The following is a 20210-nucleotide window of genomic DNA, read 5'->3' as shown; positions in this document are numbered from 1 at the left end:
TGTTATGCGTTATTGTGGATAAAATATGTTCAAGAACTGTATAGTGTCAAATTTTGACATCATAGTTGTACTATACACATTGTTACTCACATGCACACATAAAAGGTAGTGTTAATTGAGGGTTAATGCAAGAAACACTCTTGATTTTGATACCTACTGTATGTTATACCCTGTTGGAAATGTGAGGTGAAAATGAATAGTCACACAAGATGGATTGGCCATTACTTGGCATTGATGACGGCCACTATTCTGCCCTACTTTGGCAAAAGGAAGCAAGTGACATACCATCCGAATTGGAGTTGTTGATGTCTTCCTAATTCACATAATGAGCTCTTCTTTTAGGCCAAATTTCATGCAGAAACACTCATCCTACTAAGAGATATGTTAGAAAAGACATCATGATAGTCCATTGATGTCTGTGTAAATGACAGACACATTTTGCTCTTTTACAAGAAATGTCACTTTTGTCACTTGCTTCCTTTTGCCAAAGTACGGCAGTATTGATATCACAATAAAATCAGGAACTCAAACAATCTCTCATGGTTGAAAAAGAAAAAGGGGGATATTTGCTGTATGTGCTCAGAACACTTGATACGTGTATTTGATAAGTCTCCAAGAGACTAATCGGAGTGATTCAGCCAGTAGTCAGGTCTGCATTCTGTATGGACGTTTGGGGGGCGGGGGAGGAGTTGGGTTCCATTTCAATATGATTATGTACAACTTACATCAAGTTGCAAGGTGAACCTTTGCCTTAGCATCCCTCATCATCTTGTTTGAATCTTTTGTCATCAGATTTCTAAGCCAAAAACAGTGCATTGTTGTTTTTTTTCTGTGCATACCTCTTCAGCCTAGTTTCTTTCACATCTCATGAATCAAGGAATCTTGTATTGCTCAACACTTCTTGAGCATGATCTCGTAGTGTGCGGTGAACCATGTGAAGCTGTCTTTAAATTTCAACAAATATCATGATGCATTGTGTGCAATCTGTGTCGGCAAACACAGTGTGTAGTTTATCAATTGAACGCAACACTGCAGTCATTAAAATTCTGTGGTACACATACCACAGAACGCTGGATATTGTGTAGTGTGTTTACTTTAATGTATAGTAATCTAGTGTGTCAATGTATGTATCTTTCAGTGTTTGAAATGCTTACACAGTAAATGTGAAATACTGTGCATTATCTTCAGAGATAGCACCCTCAGAGTGAAAACAAACTTGTATGTTTGTTTCTTTGTGTTTATGTTTACAGAAGTTATGTGTAACTGCAGAATCTAGAATACCCTACCACCATGCATGACTTCCTCTTTCAGTGTAAACTCTGTGCCTGAATTTGATACATTTGTAAAAATGCAGGTGTGTGAATGGCTACTAGGTGATTTAGTGCTCAAAATAATCAGGTTTTTAGGGATAAAGTATGATACAAGGAGCCTGTCTCGAGTTGTATGCATGGGACTACAACTTTTGTATCTCAAATATACATTGTACCTCCCATGAAGTAGTATTTAGAATTACTCAAAAGAAAAATTTTAAGTAGATGTATCGGCGAGACAAGATTAGATGAAACTAGTAGGCCCCATCCAGAATCGAGATTTGACATGAAAAAGTGATCCGCTGTTTGTTTGTGTTTTAATTGAGATATACATCGTGTCTGTGGAGGCGTCACTGCTATAATAATGTATACCTGTATCCCAGTCTGAAGCCTGGCTGAGCCGAGCTGAAGCACACAAAGCCATTCATTAATGCAAGGCAAACTACAGTGTATGTGGAAGCTTTTGCATTTTGGTTTTTCAAAATGTTTCATACTTCTCACAGAAGAATGCATGTCAAAATGCATCTTCCACACACAAGGATTTTTTAACAAGAGGGACAGAAAATGTATTTGATGTTTGATGAGGTTACATTAGGTCATTTCCATGTGCAACAATAATATTGGCACCTCTTACCTTGGCATAAAACAAAACACATTGCATTTGTAATAAGCAGCCCTGAAAGAAAAATAAAAGAAATGACAGCTGGTTTTAAAATGATATAAAGGCAGGTGTTTGTAGAATCACTTCATGAGACTTGATTTGCAGGGACTTGTCCTTTTTTAAATTAATGTATTGCTTATTGTTATTATTATTATTATTTTTTTTTTTTTTTTGGAAGCAGTTGAAATAGGATTGAATCTTTACCATAACAGCATGAGTGGTTCGATGCAGGATACATCACTGTATGTTTGGTAATTAGGATAATTTTTTTTTCTTTTAATCCTGTCACAGTGATTTGTGTTCTTTTATCAACAGTATGTACTGTATGTATGTGATTGAAATTACTGCAACTTACTTTTTTTTTTCTTTTTGCAACTACCACAGACAGGCAAATCCCATACTGACAGGCTGGGTGTCAAGAATGCCCAGCTAATGATCAACATTTCTTCTTTTTTTCATGCACATAAGCAAAAAGGAAACATACTGTTTTTTTAACAAGATTTGATCATAATGAAGTCAACTGGATTAGCTGCAATCTTTATCATTCTGGGATTTGCCTGTCGTGAGAGAAATACATGTATTGCTTAAATTTGTTCTCAGTGTATATGTGACCTTCGAATTATGCCTTGGGATAGTGTGGATTTTGAGCTTTTTAAATGCAGTTTTATTTAGATAAGAGCAACATTATACATGCAGAAGATGGTGTACAATTATGATATTTGTAGAATGAAAACAAATAAAGTTTCACTACTTGATACAACTAATAATTTTCATTCAAGTCTTTAAATCTGTGAGGATCAATATAGAATCGATTCACCCAGCAAATGAATAATCATTGAGGAGTTCACACATTAGTGCCACTGTGGTATGTGGGAAGGCATGTCAGTGTGCAACTCACATGATATCAAGTTCCAGACTTTTGTAATGATTCTCCCCATAATGGACAACTGAGCATACACAACAGAAAAAGGTAATTTCTGCAGCTTGAACAAACAGTCTATTAAAAGCACAGCACTGGCCTCCATTACATGGATGTGCTGGGTCTACTGGCTCTGGAAGACGGTCTTCTTTACACAGTCAGTGGAATGAGACACGATTGGTACACATTATTCAGCCCGACTACAGCTTTTCAATAGCCAAAAATTTTTTTTTTTTTTTAAATATTCCTCTTCTGCATAGAATTTCTTCCCAATTTCTAAGTGCCTGTAAGATATTAAAGACAAGTTCCCTCTTGTTTTGCAAAGGATCATGGGACAAGGATTTCTTTAGACAAAAAAAAAAGGGAGGGGACAAGCTTACAGAAGCTGAAAATAATGCATCACATGTAGATCTCAGTCAGCTTGTAATAACAAATGTATTGAGCTTGATTGCTTTTCACAAATTTCTTTATTTTTTTTTTTTTAATTTGTGTAAAAAGCAAACAAACAAACATATACCACTCATGTAGTCTGGGCATTATGAAAACTAAGATGACTGCATGTAATCAAATGTATGCTTGTTGCCCACTTTTTTCAAGAAATTTCTAACTTCATTCTTGGGCAATATGAAAACTATGGAATTACAGGCAAATTCCAATATTGTATAACCAATACAAGAATATAAAAGAGTTTAAGGAGTTTTTATAATGTATATCGATAGCACAACTTGGTTCATGTAGCGAGCTAATTTTGGAAACAAGATTTTGTTTGTGTGAGGATTTTTTTGTTTGTTTGAAATGGTATAATGGTCATCATTTCACTTGACTGATTTTTTTTTTTTTTTTTTTTACAAGGCTGAATGAACAGCAGACATGATCAACTTCCCAATACATTATTGACAGACGGGCACCAAGCTCATACACATTACACACTCACAAACATGTGGCACACATCCCTGGATGGTACCGGTCCAGTAGGACCAGCAGGACCTCATCAATGGAAGTGAAAACACCCTCCCCCCCCCCCCCCCCCCCAATCATGTTGACACTAATAGATCCCGCAAAATACTGTAAAAGTGGAAATTTTTGCGGTGTGGAAATTTTCGTGCACTTTGCGCAACCAGATGCTAGTGCAAAAATAAAAGCATGCGAATACAATTGCAATTTTGCATGCCATATGTTCCAGTAGTAAACGTCCTGATTCCGCGGAATTAAAAACACACAAAATCCATCTTACCCGGCCGAGCGCGAAAAATTACTCGCGCGAAAATATCCACTTTTACAGTAGACTTCATGCTACGAAGATGGATGGTTGAAATTATAGTTCACAAATACACGTTCACAAACTTACTGTTCAGAACACTCTTTTATTTGACACAAAAATATGCTAACAAGATGAATTCTCACCTGCAAGTGGAGACTTGATTTACTGTGCAATAACAGTCTGCAGTCCTACACATTGTGTGTATTTGTGTAGGATTCTATGGGCATCCATGTAAAGCCGATTTTTGTCATGATGAGAAAATTCTTGCAGTCCCAATAATCTTGTTACAATGGGAGTCTGCCCACACTTGAATCACTCCAAGCCAGATCTCAAACGAGTACGATGCACTGACCAACCTCAACACTCTCATTATTGCTGGTGACTTGCTTGTACAGTATATGTCAACATCCATCTTCCTCACTTCATAACCCAAGCTCCATACATCAGTAGAAGAGATCATAACTCAAACTCACTGTCCCCCAAGCAACAACTGATTCCTGAAAATTCTCCTTTTATCCCTGAACCACTCACATCTGGAACCAGTTACCAACAATGGCAGTTACTACCCCAACAGTCGCTGCCTTCCAGGAGGCTGCCCTTCCTGTCATCAGAGGGCTGAAACCTCCTGTGGTTCCATGTTGCTGTAAACCTTACAGAATTTTTAGTGTGCACATTACTATTTTTATTGTAAATACAATGTATGCTACAAAATATTGACAGCACCATCATCTACTGTCATAGCACATCCCATCCCAGTTCAGTTCGAAAAGAGCTACTTCAGGGATTATCTCGTCAAGGTTCAAGGATCAGAAGCATTTTGAGGTGGGGGCCTCGGGAGATTTAAAGGGATAGTACAGTATTGGTGGAGATGAGAATTGGGCTTTTAACTTTTTGTGAGATACCAAGAAAACACTTATGAAATAGTACAGAGCATACCATTTTAAGAGGAATTCAAAGTTTATTTGATGAAAATTGGGTTTGGAATGACTGAAACATCCAAAAATAAAGTAAAACAAAGCGATTGTAATAAAATGTGGGTCCCACACTTTATTGAATTGCTCTGTTTTGGATATCTCAGCCATTTCAAAACCAATTTTCATCAAATAAACGTTTAATTCCTCATGGAATTACATGCTCTTTCATAGTTCTTAAGAAGTTTCTTATTATCTCACCAAAAAATGTTAGTAACCTGAAATTAGGTCTCAACCAGAACTATACGATCCCTTTAAAGGAAAAAAAAAAATGCCTTCTAGCTCATCCCATAATTGCCACCTGATAATTCATTGAGTAGAATTGTGGGTCTTAACAAAGCAGAACACCACAAAGGCAAGAGAGAAATGAAGAAATGCTCCATTTTGATGCACCATCAAAGAGCTCCTCCTCATCGTTTGCCATCTCAACAGTCTTTCAAATGAAACAGTAATCGCTATGAAGGCGTAGTGGTCGATGACGTCAGCTCTACTTGCTTCTTCTCCTCCAGCAGTTGGTTGCCACGTTGGATTGATTCCTCCATGAGGTCCATCATCTGCGGTGTCACCTGCATCCGCATAGACCTGGCAATGTTGGACCAACAATGAGACAAGTTGATTGGTCTAGAGTGCCAGTTAGGGCTAATCTCTGAATGTTATGATTATGTGAATTCTCAGATGCATCCAAAATTGATTTGTGGATGAGTTGTAGAAAGAATGTGAAAGGAAAGAAATTGGAGTTACAGTTAAGAGAAAAATGGGATACATCATGTCCATTTAATCAATCGAGAATACAAGAACCTTGGTAATGCATATGAAAGGTGACCCTCAAAAGTGCAATGAAATTCATCCTTTTGTAAGGAAGCCTTCTAAAATATCTATCTTGCTTTTCACATCATTCAAGGTACAATGTCAAACCATCATCAGCATCTGTCTCCATGCCAGCTTGTGGGTCTGAAGTATACTTTCAATGTCTGGTTCCCTGTTAAAATCAAGCCAAACCCAAACCAGCAGTATTTCTACAGTATTTCAACGGTTATTTGTTACATCCTGCTCTTGAAATGCATTATAATCGTTTCATTCAAATTTCTCTTGAGTGGACCATCTGCATTGAGCAGATGTGTAAGCAGATGGGTAGGGGTACTTTAATAGTATGGACCCATTATTATCTTTACCCCAAGTTCCTAATGAATGTGCATTTATTAAACTAATTGGTTCATAGGCAAATATATATTGCATCATGTTTGAAGGCCTGTATATGGATCGTTGAGAAAAAGAGAAATTTGTTAATAAGTTTGCACAGATAGAAATATCAGAAAGCAGCTCACATTTCTCTTGTTCGCTCTTCTCTTCTCTCTAAACGCAGTCTCCTGTACTTCTCCAGGGATGTCTCACCCATGATGTACTGGAAGCCCAGTAGTAATGCCCCAGAGGGAATCCTGAGTTTGGGGGATTTGTTTTGTTTTGTTTTTTTGTTTTGTTTTGTTTTTTTTTTGTTTAAGAGGAAGATTGTTGATCATGTAAATTGCAGTAAAATATGAAGGTCTTTCCTTGTCGTGACAATCTAAATAAATTCTATCCATATCCTTTCAATACAAGTCCCTTTGGCGTATTTTATCTACAGGCAGACAGTGTTTTCTCCACTACAGGACTTGTCTGCATGTGACGTCAAATTCTTTGCTAAAATGGACATATGCCTTGCAAACTAGAAGGACTGGAATGAAAAGACTTTGTGCAGCATTTGAATGTGTTTAGCAACTCTCCTTGTTCTTACTCTGCAAACAGCATAACAACTGTGTTCCATATAACAGAAATATATTTTTACCAGTACTAATCAATTCAGGGAAAGGAGATGCCTCAGCAGCAACTGGCATAACAAACATGATACTGGTACAACCATTTGATCAGTCATACATAACATTTTTTACCTTTATAAATTTGTAGCTTCGGCTTTCTGTGCAAAAATGATGATACTGCACAAAATGACAGAACCTAATCATCTCCCTTCAAACTGACTAACAAACAAACAAAGAAACAAAGCAAAAGCAAACCACACAATAAGACCCTCTAAAAGATTTACCCAGTAATTAAAAAATGATAACAGACACATAAAAATACATGGAAGAGAACAATCAAATCAAGAGCATACTACCTGCATTAAAAAATATATATCAGCTGATCATAAGATCTGTGAGATTGAAAACTTATTAGTTTCAGAAAAAAAAAAGGAAAAAAAGAAAGAAAGAACTCCATGTAACAATGCAAACAAAAACACATCTTTGGGATGGAGATGCCCACCAAATATTGCTATCATATGTCCAACCATTCTAATTAGCGAGCTACCTGTATTATACCCTTCATATAAAGATACATGCACTCTGATTCTAATTCTCAGCTTAAACTCACTGGCAAAGATGCTTATAAGCAAACTGTACATAGGCAGTCAGCACTTAGCGCTGCCGGTATTCAAGTTACAATTTTGAGAAATTGTAAGAGTTTGTCCGCAAACTCACCCAAGCAGCGCTCCTATGAATGCACCACCGACCATCCCACGTAAACCGAGATTCATGCGGAACAGCATACCAGTTGTTACTGCAACAGTGGACAATAGCCAGAAACGACAGGTAATCAGCAATCACTGACTTCTCAAAAAATGTCATCCATGAAATGTAAACACTTCAATTGTTACAGAGGACAATCACTCCTATGGGGTGTTGCAAGAAAGTCAAGTTGCAATGGATTGCAAATAATAGATCAATTGCAACTTGCAATCAATTGAAGGGAGCTCGCAATTAATTGCAAGTTGCAATTGATTGCAAATATCTATTACAAACCTCGCAAGAGATAGATCAATTGCTACTTGCAATCAATTGCAAGTTTCTGTTGCAAAAGGGGAGCTTGCAATTAATTGCAAGTTGCAACTGATTGCAAATATCTATTGCAAACCTTGCAATAGATGGAGCAATTGCAACTTGCAATCAATTGCAAGTTTCTGTTGCAAGAAGGGAACTTGAAATGAATTGCAAGCTGCAGTTGACTGAAGCTTTCTTCCAACACCCCTAGAATTACATTATTCACAAGAAAGCAAGCATCAAATTGTTTTTCCTAATTCAATTTAGCCGCCAAATGTTCATAAATACCACTAAGTACTGTCTTCACACATCAACTAGGATAAACACTATGCTTTTAATACTGGAATTCGAAAGGAACTGTGTGAGGCAATGAAATCCTACCACACAATCACAAACAAACACACTGATACACACACACACACACACACACACACACTTATTTGTTTCTAAACTCTCAATATATGCACAGGTTTGCCCATAAATCGAACTTTCGCACATTGCTCAGACAAAAATGATGTTTTGCATCAGTGTATATGGGCAAAGCATGAAATCCTTTGAGGCCATGGTCCAGCTAAGGTTGGAAGCTCTTGGTGTTTGATGCTCTCTGGTGATATCTTAATCCTAATATTTGTTAACATTTGACTCCATAAATAATGTGTAATACAAGGATAAAAAACCCAAGGTAGCAAGACTTTTTAGTATGTTTGCAGACACATTATTTCATTTGCAAGCTTCTTGTAGTCAGTATTCTCTCAATTCTTGGAATGCCCCTCAGTACGTCATGCTTAAAATTTCAACATTTTGCTGCAACGCTCTAACAGCCCACATGGACCACCCTGTTTTCATTTCATTTGTACTCCTCAGTGATCCTTTCTGGATTATCTACCAACATCACTCTACCCACCTCCAGCCACTGAGTAGCAAAGAAGATCCTGCTTGTCTCTGTACATGGCAACAGTCGTGGCAATGCCGCTGCATTAAAACAACAACAGAAAGACCCAAAGTTGCTTTACATGTACAGTTGTGCATTTTGTTGGGCATCTCTTCTACTGTTCCTCCAGAACACCAATACTCATGAGATTAACATGAAAGCATCAAATCAAGCATAGTCACATAAGATCAAGATATTTTTGAGCATGATGATAAAAATTTAGTATTGCCTTTGGACAGAGACTCCTTTCTAACTGACTGAATTCTTTCTTATGTAGCCATCACTAACAAAACTTACCATGCACAAGCAGTCTATCAGATTAATATAGGGTGATACATTAGAATATGCTTGATGCCTCTGTCTTGCAGGTATGCGAGGACTTGAGTTGGTATTTCCCACCCAAAAAATATTAGGATGAATATGATATACTCGTACCTCTACTGTACATTCACTTGGATGATAATTTCTCAAACATCATGCGTGCCTCACAAATGTACTTTGCTAAGTTGCAGACAGTTTTCCACACAGTGAAAACATCAAAATGTGATGATCAAATGTGTCAGTTTACACTTATGATGCATCTGTTTCTCTTCATGACTTACTACCACAATTTGCAACCCTTGTCAACAATCCTTCACTCTCAAATTTGGCCTTCACTCACTGGTATCCTCCAGCTATCATTGCTGTCCTCCAGCCCCATCGGAAGCCATAGCGAATCATCCCTCGAGATGCAGCGTTGTATGAGGAACCCTGCATCGGAAGACAGGCAAATGAAGATGGAACACATTTTAAATGGATAGTGATGATAATGAAAATGATAACAGCAATGATGATGATGGCGACAATAATAATAATGATGATGATGATGATAATAATAATATCAATAGTGATAATACTAATATCAAACAAACGATGAATGATTCAACACATTCTGAAACAGATAAATACACACACATATGTATTTAATATTTCTCTGGCAAGATCTTGACAATCATCATCAATTTCTGCATACATGAGAAAATTCACAACAGTTCTGTCTTGTATAACTTGTTTCTGATCCCAGAGGGCATTACTTGTGAGTGAATTTAACAGAAACTACAGTCATTACAAGCTTTCTTGTCCCATTCCACGTAGTGGTGACAGTCTGCAAACAGTCTCTGAGTAATTTCTGTTATGCTGTAACCGAAGAATGAGGAGTGGAAAAAACAAACAAACCGTAGCTTCAAGCTTGCTGTGATAGATGGTGGCCTGACTACTCTGGATGTATCTCTTTCTTGCATGTCTGGACGCTGGGAATCCCCCGTAGACAAAGCCCAGCATGCCTCCGAGGGTGAACATCATCACCAGTTCGTACAGCTCTCGTGAGAATCCATCAACATCACTGATAAGGGAGAAACAACAAGTTCTTATGGTTGCAATATGAGCCCGCCAGGGTGGAAGAATGTAATGCGAGTGTGATTTCTGTGTCCAAGATTGAACTACCAGGTATTTGAAAGCTTGGTATATCAATACATTACTGTGGATATACATTTCCTTGATTTCTATTTTGTCATCTCCTGATAGTTCAGCCTAATTAAAACTAGGATAATTACGCTTGTTCTGTAATTTTTCAGGTCAAATCTATAGAAATTAAAAACACACATGTTGACACACATGACTTTTAAACCTACTATTGATTGCAAATCATGTACGGAAGTGTTGCATTCAGCAATGGGTACTTTAAATACAACACAGTCAAGTATCTTGAATTTTTGCCTTCAAGTCTGAGGAAATAAAGCTGCTGGATACTTTTAAAATCCTAGTTACCACTGGCTAATTGATAATTCACAAATGAATTCATTTTGGAAATTATTTCAGCAGATGTCTCTGATCATGCTTAAACAGCTGAACTTGTCTATAGTGGTCACCCAAGGGAGATGAAACAAGTAAGACAGGTGGCCGCTAAAGACAGTTTTTTTTTTTTTTTTAATGCTTTTTCTCGCAGAGGGAATTGTTTTGTGGTGGCCGTATACGGCAGGTGGCCGCTATAGACGGGTGGTCACTAAGTCAAGTTTAACTGTACAAACCCACAGGATTATCACGTGAAATTTTGAAATATTTCAGCCAATCATCAGTGTAAAAAGTACTCACTTGTATCTATAGCCCTCTCGTATCCTATCCCATCCACTCTTTTCTTTTAAATTGGATGTTTCCATGGCAACAGTGCCTTCACTGCCATCTCTCTCCCCTCCATCAGTTCTTGAAACACTGCTGCTGGCATTGGCTTCTCCATCTCTCTGCACTGATGAAGCATGAATCACTGGTATCAATGCTATCCGGCTGATGGCCGTCCTGTGCAGAGCATGCTGCAAAGTTTGGAAAATAGTTCTGGCAGATTCTGTTGAAGAGGTCCCGTGGTCTGCATTTACAGCACTCCTTCTTGTCAAATGCTGAGCTGCACCAACTGGTGGGATTCTGTCACACACATCATTACTGGGACCCATCGCATCAGACTGGTGACTGCTGCCGTGAAGTTCATTCATTGGCTTGTGAGCAAGAAGTGAAAATTTTCAATCATACTTTATTGGCTCTGCAGACATCTACAAAATGAGAGTACTACAGGATACTTTAATGGAAGAAGTCAAACTTACATCCATACTTTATCAAAATACTTAAAGTGCTCAATCAAGTCATACCAAGCATATATTCTAATGGGACAATGCCTAAATATAAAAATAAAGCAAGAAGTTTGCTTCTTTACAAGTCAAGGTCCAAACAACCTAAATCTAGGTCTGTCCTATTTGCAGGCAAACGTTAATTCATGTATCACTTTTGAATAATTTTTTTAACTTCACTATTCTACCATGGTCACACATTCTTGAGATATTGCCAAATCTTAATGCCAAATGCTTCATTGATGATTACTTGTACAGTATTCATCGCATAATCGGGACAGGTTGGGAGTAGCAAACACGGCCCCTTTAAGCGGGGTGCCCGATTTTGCGATGAGCACTCACCATACACTAACGGCATACGACATGTACAGTGCACACACACACACACACACACACACATGCATACTGACGTACTGTACATGTACATGAATACACAACCACGCTACCCCTCGGCGCGACCCTCTAGCTCTCCCTGCATTCTCGCAATGATGTTAGAGTAATCGCAATCGGGTTCTTCTTCTGTCACCTCTCTTATGGATACTTATACACGGCGCTTTTGTGGCTATGCATGTACGTGTACTGGATGGACGGAGGTCAAAACACACCAGTCCGAAGCTTGCTTTGTAAGTTCGATGTAAACGACAACTGATAGGGAATCTTTGAAATATTGTTGTGGTATTCTGGTAGATTTTTTGTGTAAAATATCAACAAAATCAAAGATCGCTTGAAGAAAAATTGTCCCGTTTATCAGAGGTCCCCGCCCGATTATCCAGAGAAAATAACATGCATTGGAAATGTTTCTGGGAAGCGTATGTCATTTAAGCGAGGTTCCCGATTATCAGATGCCCGATTATGCGATGAATACTGTACTGGGCTTATTACACTCGACAACCTTTACCTATGCAGCCACTCTGTGTAAAAACAGAGAAGTAACGTTACATTTAAAAAAAAAAATAATAATAACAATAATAATAATGAAACTGACATTCATTTATATGAGGCTTTCATGGTTTTGTTTTTTTCTTGGTGCTGTATTTGAAGGACTTGTTTTAAGTTATCATCATCAAAACTGATAAAAAGTTAAGGTAAATTATACGGTAAGATTGAACATGGCATGATATTATCGCATGGTATGTGCCAGGAACTTTTAAAAAGACTTAAATTACTGAGATAAAATCAGGCATTCAATCTTTGGCTTTCCTATCATCTTCTCAAGAAGCTTAATTTATTTTACTGCATATAAAAATTTACAGACAGACAATTACATAAGCGGCCATATCGTGATATATTTGTAAGCCACTGGGGACCTCGTTGAACGCCTGCCAACATGTGCAGACACTTCTAAAGAAATTACCGCTTCAGTGATTTTCAAAAGAAGTCTTTTGTTACACGATGCGAAACACCCACACAGACGAACTTTAAGCGGTGACTTCTCTCCACCACGTAATTCCACGGTGATACAATTATTTATGAGGGGGACATGATCCCACAAGACAACCACGAGTCGGCGGTCGGCTAGTCCATGTGTAACAAGATGACAAAATAACATAATAAATTTATTTAATATGATTATCAGAATGGATTCTCTCGGCATTCCCTCTATACTTACTCGCCATCGAAGCCACCCCTGTGTACAAGTCTATGGAGAAGGCTCCATAGGTTTGTACACAGCGGTGGCTTAGATGGCGACTAAATATAGAGCGTCTCTCTATTACTAGTCGCCATCGAAGCCACCCCTGTGTACAAGTCTATGGAGAAGGTTCCATAGGTTTGTACACAGCGGTGGCTTAGATGGCGACTAAATATAGAGTGTCTCTCTATTACTAGTCGCCATCGAAGCCACCCCTGTGTACAAGTCTATGGAGAAGGTTCCATAGGTTTGTACATAGCGGTGGCTTAGATGGCGACTAAATATAGAGTGTCTCTCTATTACTAGTCGCCATCGAAGCCACCCCTGTGTACAAGTCTATGGAGAAGGCTCCATAGGTTTGTACAGAGCGGTGGCTTAGATGGCGACTAATATAGAGTGTTTGATACTGTTTTCTAGCGCTATTTTAGTGTATATATTAAACTGATTGGTTGAAATAGTAGACAATTTTTTTGTTTCATTTCATAGGAATAGGTAACTGTCTGAAAGTGGCAGAGTGGTCTTGAAGAGGAGGGAAATGAGGGGTAGATGGAATTAACAAGTTAATTACCTCCATTTCTAGACTTGCTAGAGGTGGACAGTTCGAACAGTCCACCCCTGTGTGCAAGTCTATGGAGAAGGCTCCATAGGTTTGTACACAACGGTGGCTTAGATGGCGACTAAATATAGAGTGTCTCTCTATTACTAGTCGCCATCGAAGCCACCCCTGTGTACAAGTCTATGGAGAAGGCTCCATAGGTTTATACACAGCGGTGGCTTAGATGGCGACTAAATATAGAGTGTTTAATACTGTTTTTCAGCGCTATTTCAGTATATACTGATTGGTTGAATTTGTAGGCGATATTTTTATTTTCAATTTAGGAATAGGTAACTGTCTGAAAGTGGCAGAGTGGTCTTGAAGAGGAGGGAAATGGGGGGTAGATGGAATTAACAGGTTAATTACCTCCATTTCTAGACTTGCTAGAGGTAGACAGTTCGAACAGTCCACAGTTTAAAATGTGTTGTGAATGGTTTTGGTAACTGTGTATTCACACGATAGCTAACTGTCTGAAATTCGCAGAGTGGACTTGAAGAGGAGCATGAGGCGGGTATAGATGGGGTGACAGGTTAATCACCTCCATCCATAAAAGCGTTGGACAATTCAAACTGTCCACAATCATGAAAAAGCTAATAGAATTTAGAAATACACGCGATGATGTTTATTTTTTAATCACTGATACTGGTATGACTGATGTCCGGATGATTGTTTCATCTCGAAGAGAAATATTTGCAGAAGACAATGGTCATTTACCTCCATTTCAATTCGAATAGATGGTGGCTTCAATTGTCATTTGCTGCATTCTTCGCAGTCATGACGAAATAAAGTCCATACCCGGCCAGCCGGCGCGGCCCGCCCCTCACCCAAACTTGGCCCTGCCCTCGATCGATACATGCACGTGCTTGCTGCTGCGCTTCACTACGACAAGTCCTAGGAGTATTGCACTTGTATCCAGTGCTGCGTCCACAAATCCACAAGTCGCACAGTCACAGAACTTTTACTGTGCGCACAATCTACAAGTCACATACAATAATCTCACGGACGGTAACATGCAGTACCGCCATTGGTGGAAACTAGGCATGCGCAAACCAGGGAGGTGAGCTAGCTCACCTAGTGCTAACGTGGAACGTACTGCTAGATACAGCTGTACTGTCTTCGAATAAAAAAGATCTGTTTAGTTGTCAATCATAGTATATCGCGATTCTCTGCATGCCAAGAATGTTAGTTTCTACAGTACTAGTCGAAATTTACCGCAGTGGCATGCAGCGTGATCGATAACTCTTTGCGAGCTTGATGAATGATGAATCAATTAAGAACAAAGACTGAAACACGCTCCGTTCTCACTCTATTGTCCCATGATTGCGCTAATAATGACACAATAAAAAGATGGTCGCGCGCCGTGGGAGAAATCTGCCAATCATAATGTACTTTTAACCATCGTTGGCACGCGCTGGGATATAACATAGAACCAATCACTAATTAAACTAAGATTTCATCTAGGGAGAGAATATGCAAATTAGGAGGCGTGATAGACAATATTACATATTAAGGTGATTATTTCTTGTCGTCTGCAAATCAATCTGATTATCATATCAGGATAATACCTTCATACTGCTAATATTCGTAATAACATGCCTCCAACTAGGAATCGTCAAATTTATCTGTTATGGAATGACATCCAAGACATAATTGGAGATGCAAGACAATGGCCACTTCGTATCAGGAGACTATTTTGGACCAAGAACATAAGACACTGGGACAGGATCAAGGTTGCAGCCTTCGTGTATGTAAACGCTTTGAACCCGATTGTGTTTTTGGAGTGGGTACAGCTCATGGGAATGTGCCGGGACGGGGCTAGTTTTTGGCATTTCCAAGCTGTTTTCAATCTTTTTGAGAGTGGGAGGAATTACAGTCTTTACGCGTGGAATATTTCTACCAGACGATATGAATACCTCGACGGACGACCTCGGTATTATTAATTAAATGGTAAGTAAAACACCCCCATAATTGCAATTAATGGTTCTAAACCTCTGTCGACCAATGAGCAACGAGCATTCTATAATTTATCCAAAATGCATGTTACTGGTCTAAAACTTTCCCGTCAGCATTAATTTTGTGCCCTCGCATCAATTCATTCACTGCATTTTCGGATAATCATGTCTTGGAGTAAGAGGCTGCGCGATCCGTCAGCTGGAGATTTCTCCAACTGGAGAAATCCATTCGACTTTTACAACTTGCTAATGATGGACGATATCAAGCTATACAACTGGTTGCAACAGCATAATCTGATCGCCTCTTCGATGCGCTGTGAGCTGTGTGCCAGGCCCTGCAAGTTGGTATCCAATTCTGCAAAGAAAGGTGGAAAAGTGTGGCGATGCAAAGGAGGCATCACCTGGAAACACGATAAAACGTACTCTGTCCATCATCATTCTATCTTTGAGAGATCGCAATTCGATGTTCGAGAACTATTAGTGTTCATTCAAGAATGGGCCCTTGGATCTTCGCTCCATCGTTGTGCCATCGAATCAGGTCTGAACTACAAACGCACCTCAGTCGATTGGGCAAATTTCCTTCGGGACTTAATGCGGAAATTCGTCGACGACATCTACTACGGAGGACAAGAGCCAATGCTAGCAGGGCATGTTGAAATCGACGAGAGTCTGTTCGGCCGCCGTCGGTGTAAGTTCCATCGCGGTGATCCACGGGGTCAGAAGATTTGGATTCTCGGCATGGTCGAGAGAAGCACCAACAGGATTATCCTGTATCCCGTAGATAGTAGAAATGAGAATACTCTCATTCCCCTCATCGAGAGGCATGTGGAGAAGGGAGCAACCATCTACACAGATGGATGGCGAGCCTACTCGTCTCTTAATGACCGCGGATATCGCCACTTTACCGTGGAGCATAAGAGTACGTTTGTGCAAGTTTACCAAGACGTGGCAACCGGGGAAGAAACGGTGGTGCACACAAATACAATCGAGGGGTCGTGGAAGATCGCTAAGGAACATTTCAGAAAAATCAACGGCACAAGCATCAACAACTTTGAGGGGCACCTCAGTGAAATCATTTGGAAGAACAGGGTGATTGTGGGGAAGGAAAACATCCTGGAGGCAATGTTTTCCCTGATCACCACCTACTACACCCTCCATCGTAAGCCTTCACTAGAAGTTCATCACGAGCCACTGTTTGACTCGTGGTCCGCTAAGCAGACGGCTGATAAGGTGTTCAGGGAGGACGAGGCCGGGAACCACTCATCGGACCAACCGTCAACGGGAGAAGCAAGCACTGGTGTGCCAGAGGAGGCAAGCACACATTCTGAACATGGCCCCTCAACATCTTATCGACTCCCTCGTGCTCCAGCTCCAGCCTCTCCGACCGCCCCAGCGATGCCAGCACTCGATCCCTGTGCTAAACGCCAGTTTGGTTCTCCGGAACAACGCGTTTCGAAAGCAAGGAAACCTGCTGGAAGCCCTGCATCAGGAGGCAAGAAGAAACCGAAGAAGACTACGAGAACAGGCACTCTCTGCCATCCACCTGGTTTTCGACCACTGAAGATCGGCAAAGAAGTCACCGTCGGCACGAAGCAACCAGCTTACACAAAGTCGGACTTTGAATATGACTGGTCGTCGGACAGCGACTTCGAGTAGACAAAGTGACGAACTTCAAGGAAGAAACAACATGGATTAATTACATGTTGGTGTATTTTAACTTAATTGAGTGCAACGAGAATGAGAAATCAATGGTTACCTTCAGTGTTCGTCGTTCAGCTTTTAAGCAAGTTGCAATTGGATTATCTTGATATACCTCGTTCGATGATATGAAAGGTTACATCGTAGATGAAAAGGTAAGGCTTTATTTGCTTCATAATTATTTCAAAAGCCTATACAGACGTGACAGAATAGGAACTATCTAGACTACAGTCATTTCACCTTGATGTTTCTGTGTAGAATCTTAATTCATGTTTCCTTTTGAGAGGGGTTACGACTGTGAAAAAAAAGTCATTACAGACTTAAATGTTCTTATTCATTCATACATATATATTTTCTTCAAATTTACATCATCAGAAAAACATGTTCATAAATGTAATTATTGTTATTATGTATATACCCGTTCTTTCATTTTACTCTATGCAGGTATACGTTGGTTTGTCGTTTTTTTCGGTGTTGGTGTTCGACTTCACTTCACTTCATGTTACACGTCTGTTTATGCTCCCACATTGGTCGGCATCCCGTTGGAAGACTGGTAAGATTTTATTCCCCATTAAAAACACTCGACCTACTCATTTTCTAAAGCTATAGTCGATGGTCATAAAGTATTAAATAAATGTTCGCTCAGATGATATAACTTGATTATATTCAGACAGTATTGATGCTCTAATTACAGCAAGAGAATATACTTAAACACCCACGAACTTTCTAATAATAGACCCTATGTACACAACGTCCCATATAGATTCGAACATTGAGTACAAAGTATTACAGTAATTAGTAAATAATCTTTAATCGGGACATCATTGTAGTGCATGGGGGCATGGGGGAAGCTGTCTGACGTTTACGTCATCGCCCTCTCTCAATACTCCCCCCTCCCCTTTCTCTTTTGTGCAGCAACCCAGGGCAGCAGCATGTTTCTGTACCTCAAGCCACATCCCCCTGATACCTGTTCGCCCATCCCTATATCTCCTTGTCAACCATCACTGGGCACTAAACTCCACTTCAAGTTATCACATCCGGGCCGGAGTACCGGTAAAGTGAAGGTGAGTGTCCCAAATTTCATCTATCAAATGTCAGCTTTTTATCACAGTTTGCTTTATTTAGTGTACATGATCCACCACGGGGCTTTCAGTTCAACAAACATCATTAGGCACGAATTTTAAGCTTCGCCTTAGTTAAAGACTAACCCTGCAAGCAAGCGTAAAATACTCAGTAATATTCCTAAAACAAAAATAACAACAACAACAACAACAACCACAACGTGAACCGCGTATATAATAGGGCGGTGTGCGGTGCAAGCGCAGCTAGCTTGTAAGCGAAGCTTGCCTTGCGAGCAGCAGGGTCAAGGGAGCAGGCGCGGGCAGGGCAGGGAGAACACAGACGCTACGTGTGCCGCGGAGGACTGCGCGGCGTGCCATATCTTGCTGGAAATACGAACGAGTCGAGTGCGTGCGTGTAGGACATATTTTCAACGCCAAAAAGTGTCCGGTTCATCTAAGCCACCGGTGACCTGGATCACGAGAATGCCACATAAGCCAAGGATGAGTTAACATCATGGTCAGATAAAGACAAAGTAGATCTAGATCTAGTAGTAACGACATTAAAACTTTAAGTCTTAAATTTACTTTAAGAGAAGGAAGAGAAAAAGCTAGCCAGCAATGTAATAAAATATCTCTGGGAGATGGGAGGGCGGCACGGATCTCACACACTACCTCCCAACATGCACTGGACCTAACTACATCTAACTAGTAACTAGTTACCATTTGGTTACAGAGTGCAGCAATCCATGCACTGCTGACTGACTGGTGTCGAACAAACACTACCGGTATTTGCCCTCAACAAAAGTCAATTAGTGGGACCGATAAACGAGCTTACATTCGTGAACCGACAACTTTCGGACTGATCACTCGTCGTTTGTGAAAAGGGACAAGATGCAATTAGCACATCAAACTGTGCAACCGTTTATTTTTGCGTGATCATGCAAGAGATTAATAAAGTAACCACTTGAACTCTACCTTTTCGCAAAAACCAGCTCAGTTGACGGCAGACGATTCCGCATCAAATCACGTTTGGCCGCAATGCTAAAATGAGCGACTAAAAAAGACTGCAAAATCTTGATGTTGTGCAATGGTGTGGTATCCGTAAAACGTCCATAGAAAAGCAACATTAAACGCAACTTCAACGCGGAGGAGACGAAAGCAGAAAAAGCAAAAAAAAAAAAAAAAAAAAAAAAAAAAAACATCTCCACACGCACATCCATACATACAGACACCAGGTAGAAACACACATTTATCTACACAGATTATTGGTTTATTTACATGGCAGCGCAGAATTGTGCCTGTGAATACATGTGTAAAAGTCATCGACTCTTTTGCGGACACGTCCCATGATATGTACAGCAATTTTTTTTTTTTTTCCTACACTGGAAAGCACTTGTTGTACAGGCCGGACTGGATTAATATTCTTATCAATTCGTCGGTTTTACTCGATCTACACAGATTATTGGTTTACTTACATGGTCAGAATTGTGCCTGTGTGTAAAATTCATTGACTTTGACTCTTTTGCGGACACGTCCCGTGAGATGTACAGTTCCCCCCCCCCCCCCCACACTGAAAAGACATTTGTCGTACATGACTGGATTAATATTCTTATTAATTCATCGGTTTTACTCTTGTCCTTTTTACACTATTGCACAATTCCTGGAAAACATGCAAACACTCACACACACGCAAGCACACAAAACAATTTTTTATTTTT

The 20210-nt window shown here is 39.7% G+C and overlaps 2 protein-coding genes across 3 annotated transcripts; one reads left to right on the top strand and one right to left on the bottom strand.

Annotated features, from left to right (window-relative positions):
• Window positions 1-4234: 4234 nt before the first annotated feature.
• LOC140242046 (complex I assembly factor TIMMDC1, mitochondrial-like) lies at window positions 4235-19526 on the bottom strand. Of its 2 annotated transcripts, XM_072321801.1 has the most exons (8): window positions 19468-19526; window positions 11033-11427; window positions 10118-10283; window positions 9564-9652; window positions 8876-8943; window positions 7633-7711; window positions 6448-6558; window positions 4235-5704 (listed from the first exon to the last, which is right to left on the bottom strand). In XM_072321801.1, exons 2-8 carry the CDS (start codon window positions 11422-11424, stop codon window positions 5578-5580), a joined length of 1032 nt encoding a protein of 343 aa, XP_072177902.1. In that variant the 5' UTR covers window positions 11425-11427; window positions 19468-19526; the 3' UTR covers window positions 4235-5577. The 2 variants fall into 2 exon arrangements, with proteins under 2 accessions (XP_072177902.1, XP_072177910.1); XM_072321809.1 differs by lacking the exon at window positions 19468-19526 and having other exon boundaries at window positions 11033-11473.
• Window positions 15899-17389, top strand: LOC140244346 (uncharacterized). Its single transcript, XM_072323991.1, has one exon. It carries the CDS (start codon window positions 15899-15901, stop codon window positions 17387-17389), a length of 1491 nt encoding a protein of 496 aa, XP_072180092.1.
• Window positions 19527-20210: the final 684 nt, after the last annotated feature.

Source organism: Diadema setosum, chromosome 2 (genome assembly GCF_964275005.1).
Source record: "Diadema setosum chromosome 2, eeDiaSeto1, whole genome shotgun sequence".
Taxonomy (NCBI): Eukaryota; Metazoa; Echinodermata; class Echinoidea; order Diadematoida; family Diadematidae; genus Diadema; species Diadema setosum.
Note: the sequence above shows the minus strand (reverse complement) of the source record. Positions and strands in the feature narration are given on the sequence as shown.

What these genes read in the sequence shown, in the direction of transcription:
- LOC140242046 (XM_072321801.1), bottom strand. Translation starts at nt 11,424, where the DNA reads ATGAATGAACTTCACGGCAGCAGTCACCAGTCTGATGCGATGGGTCCC. An exon ending in CGAGAGGGCTATAGATACAA is followed by an intron (nt 10,284 to 11,032) that starts GTGAGTACTTTT and finishes CTCCCTTATCAG; the next exon opens with TGATGTTGATGGATTCTCAC. An exon ending in TTCATAGGAGCGCTGCTTGG is followed by an intron (nt 6,559 to 7,632) that starts GTGAGTTTGCGG and finishes CCCCAAACTCAG; the next exon opens with GATTCCCTCTGGGGCATTAC.
- LOC140244346 (XM_072323991.1), top strand. Translation starts at nt 15,899, where the DNA reads ATGTCTTGGAGTAAGAGGCTGCGCGATCCGTCAGCTGGAGATTTCTCC.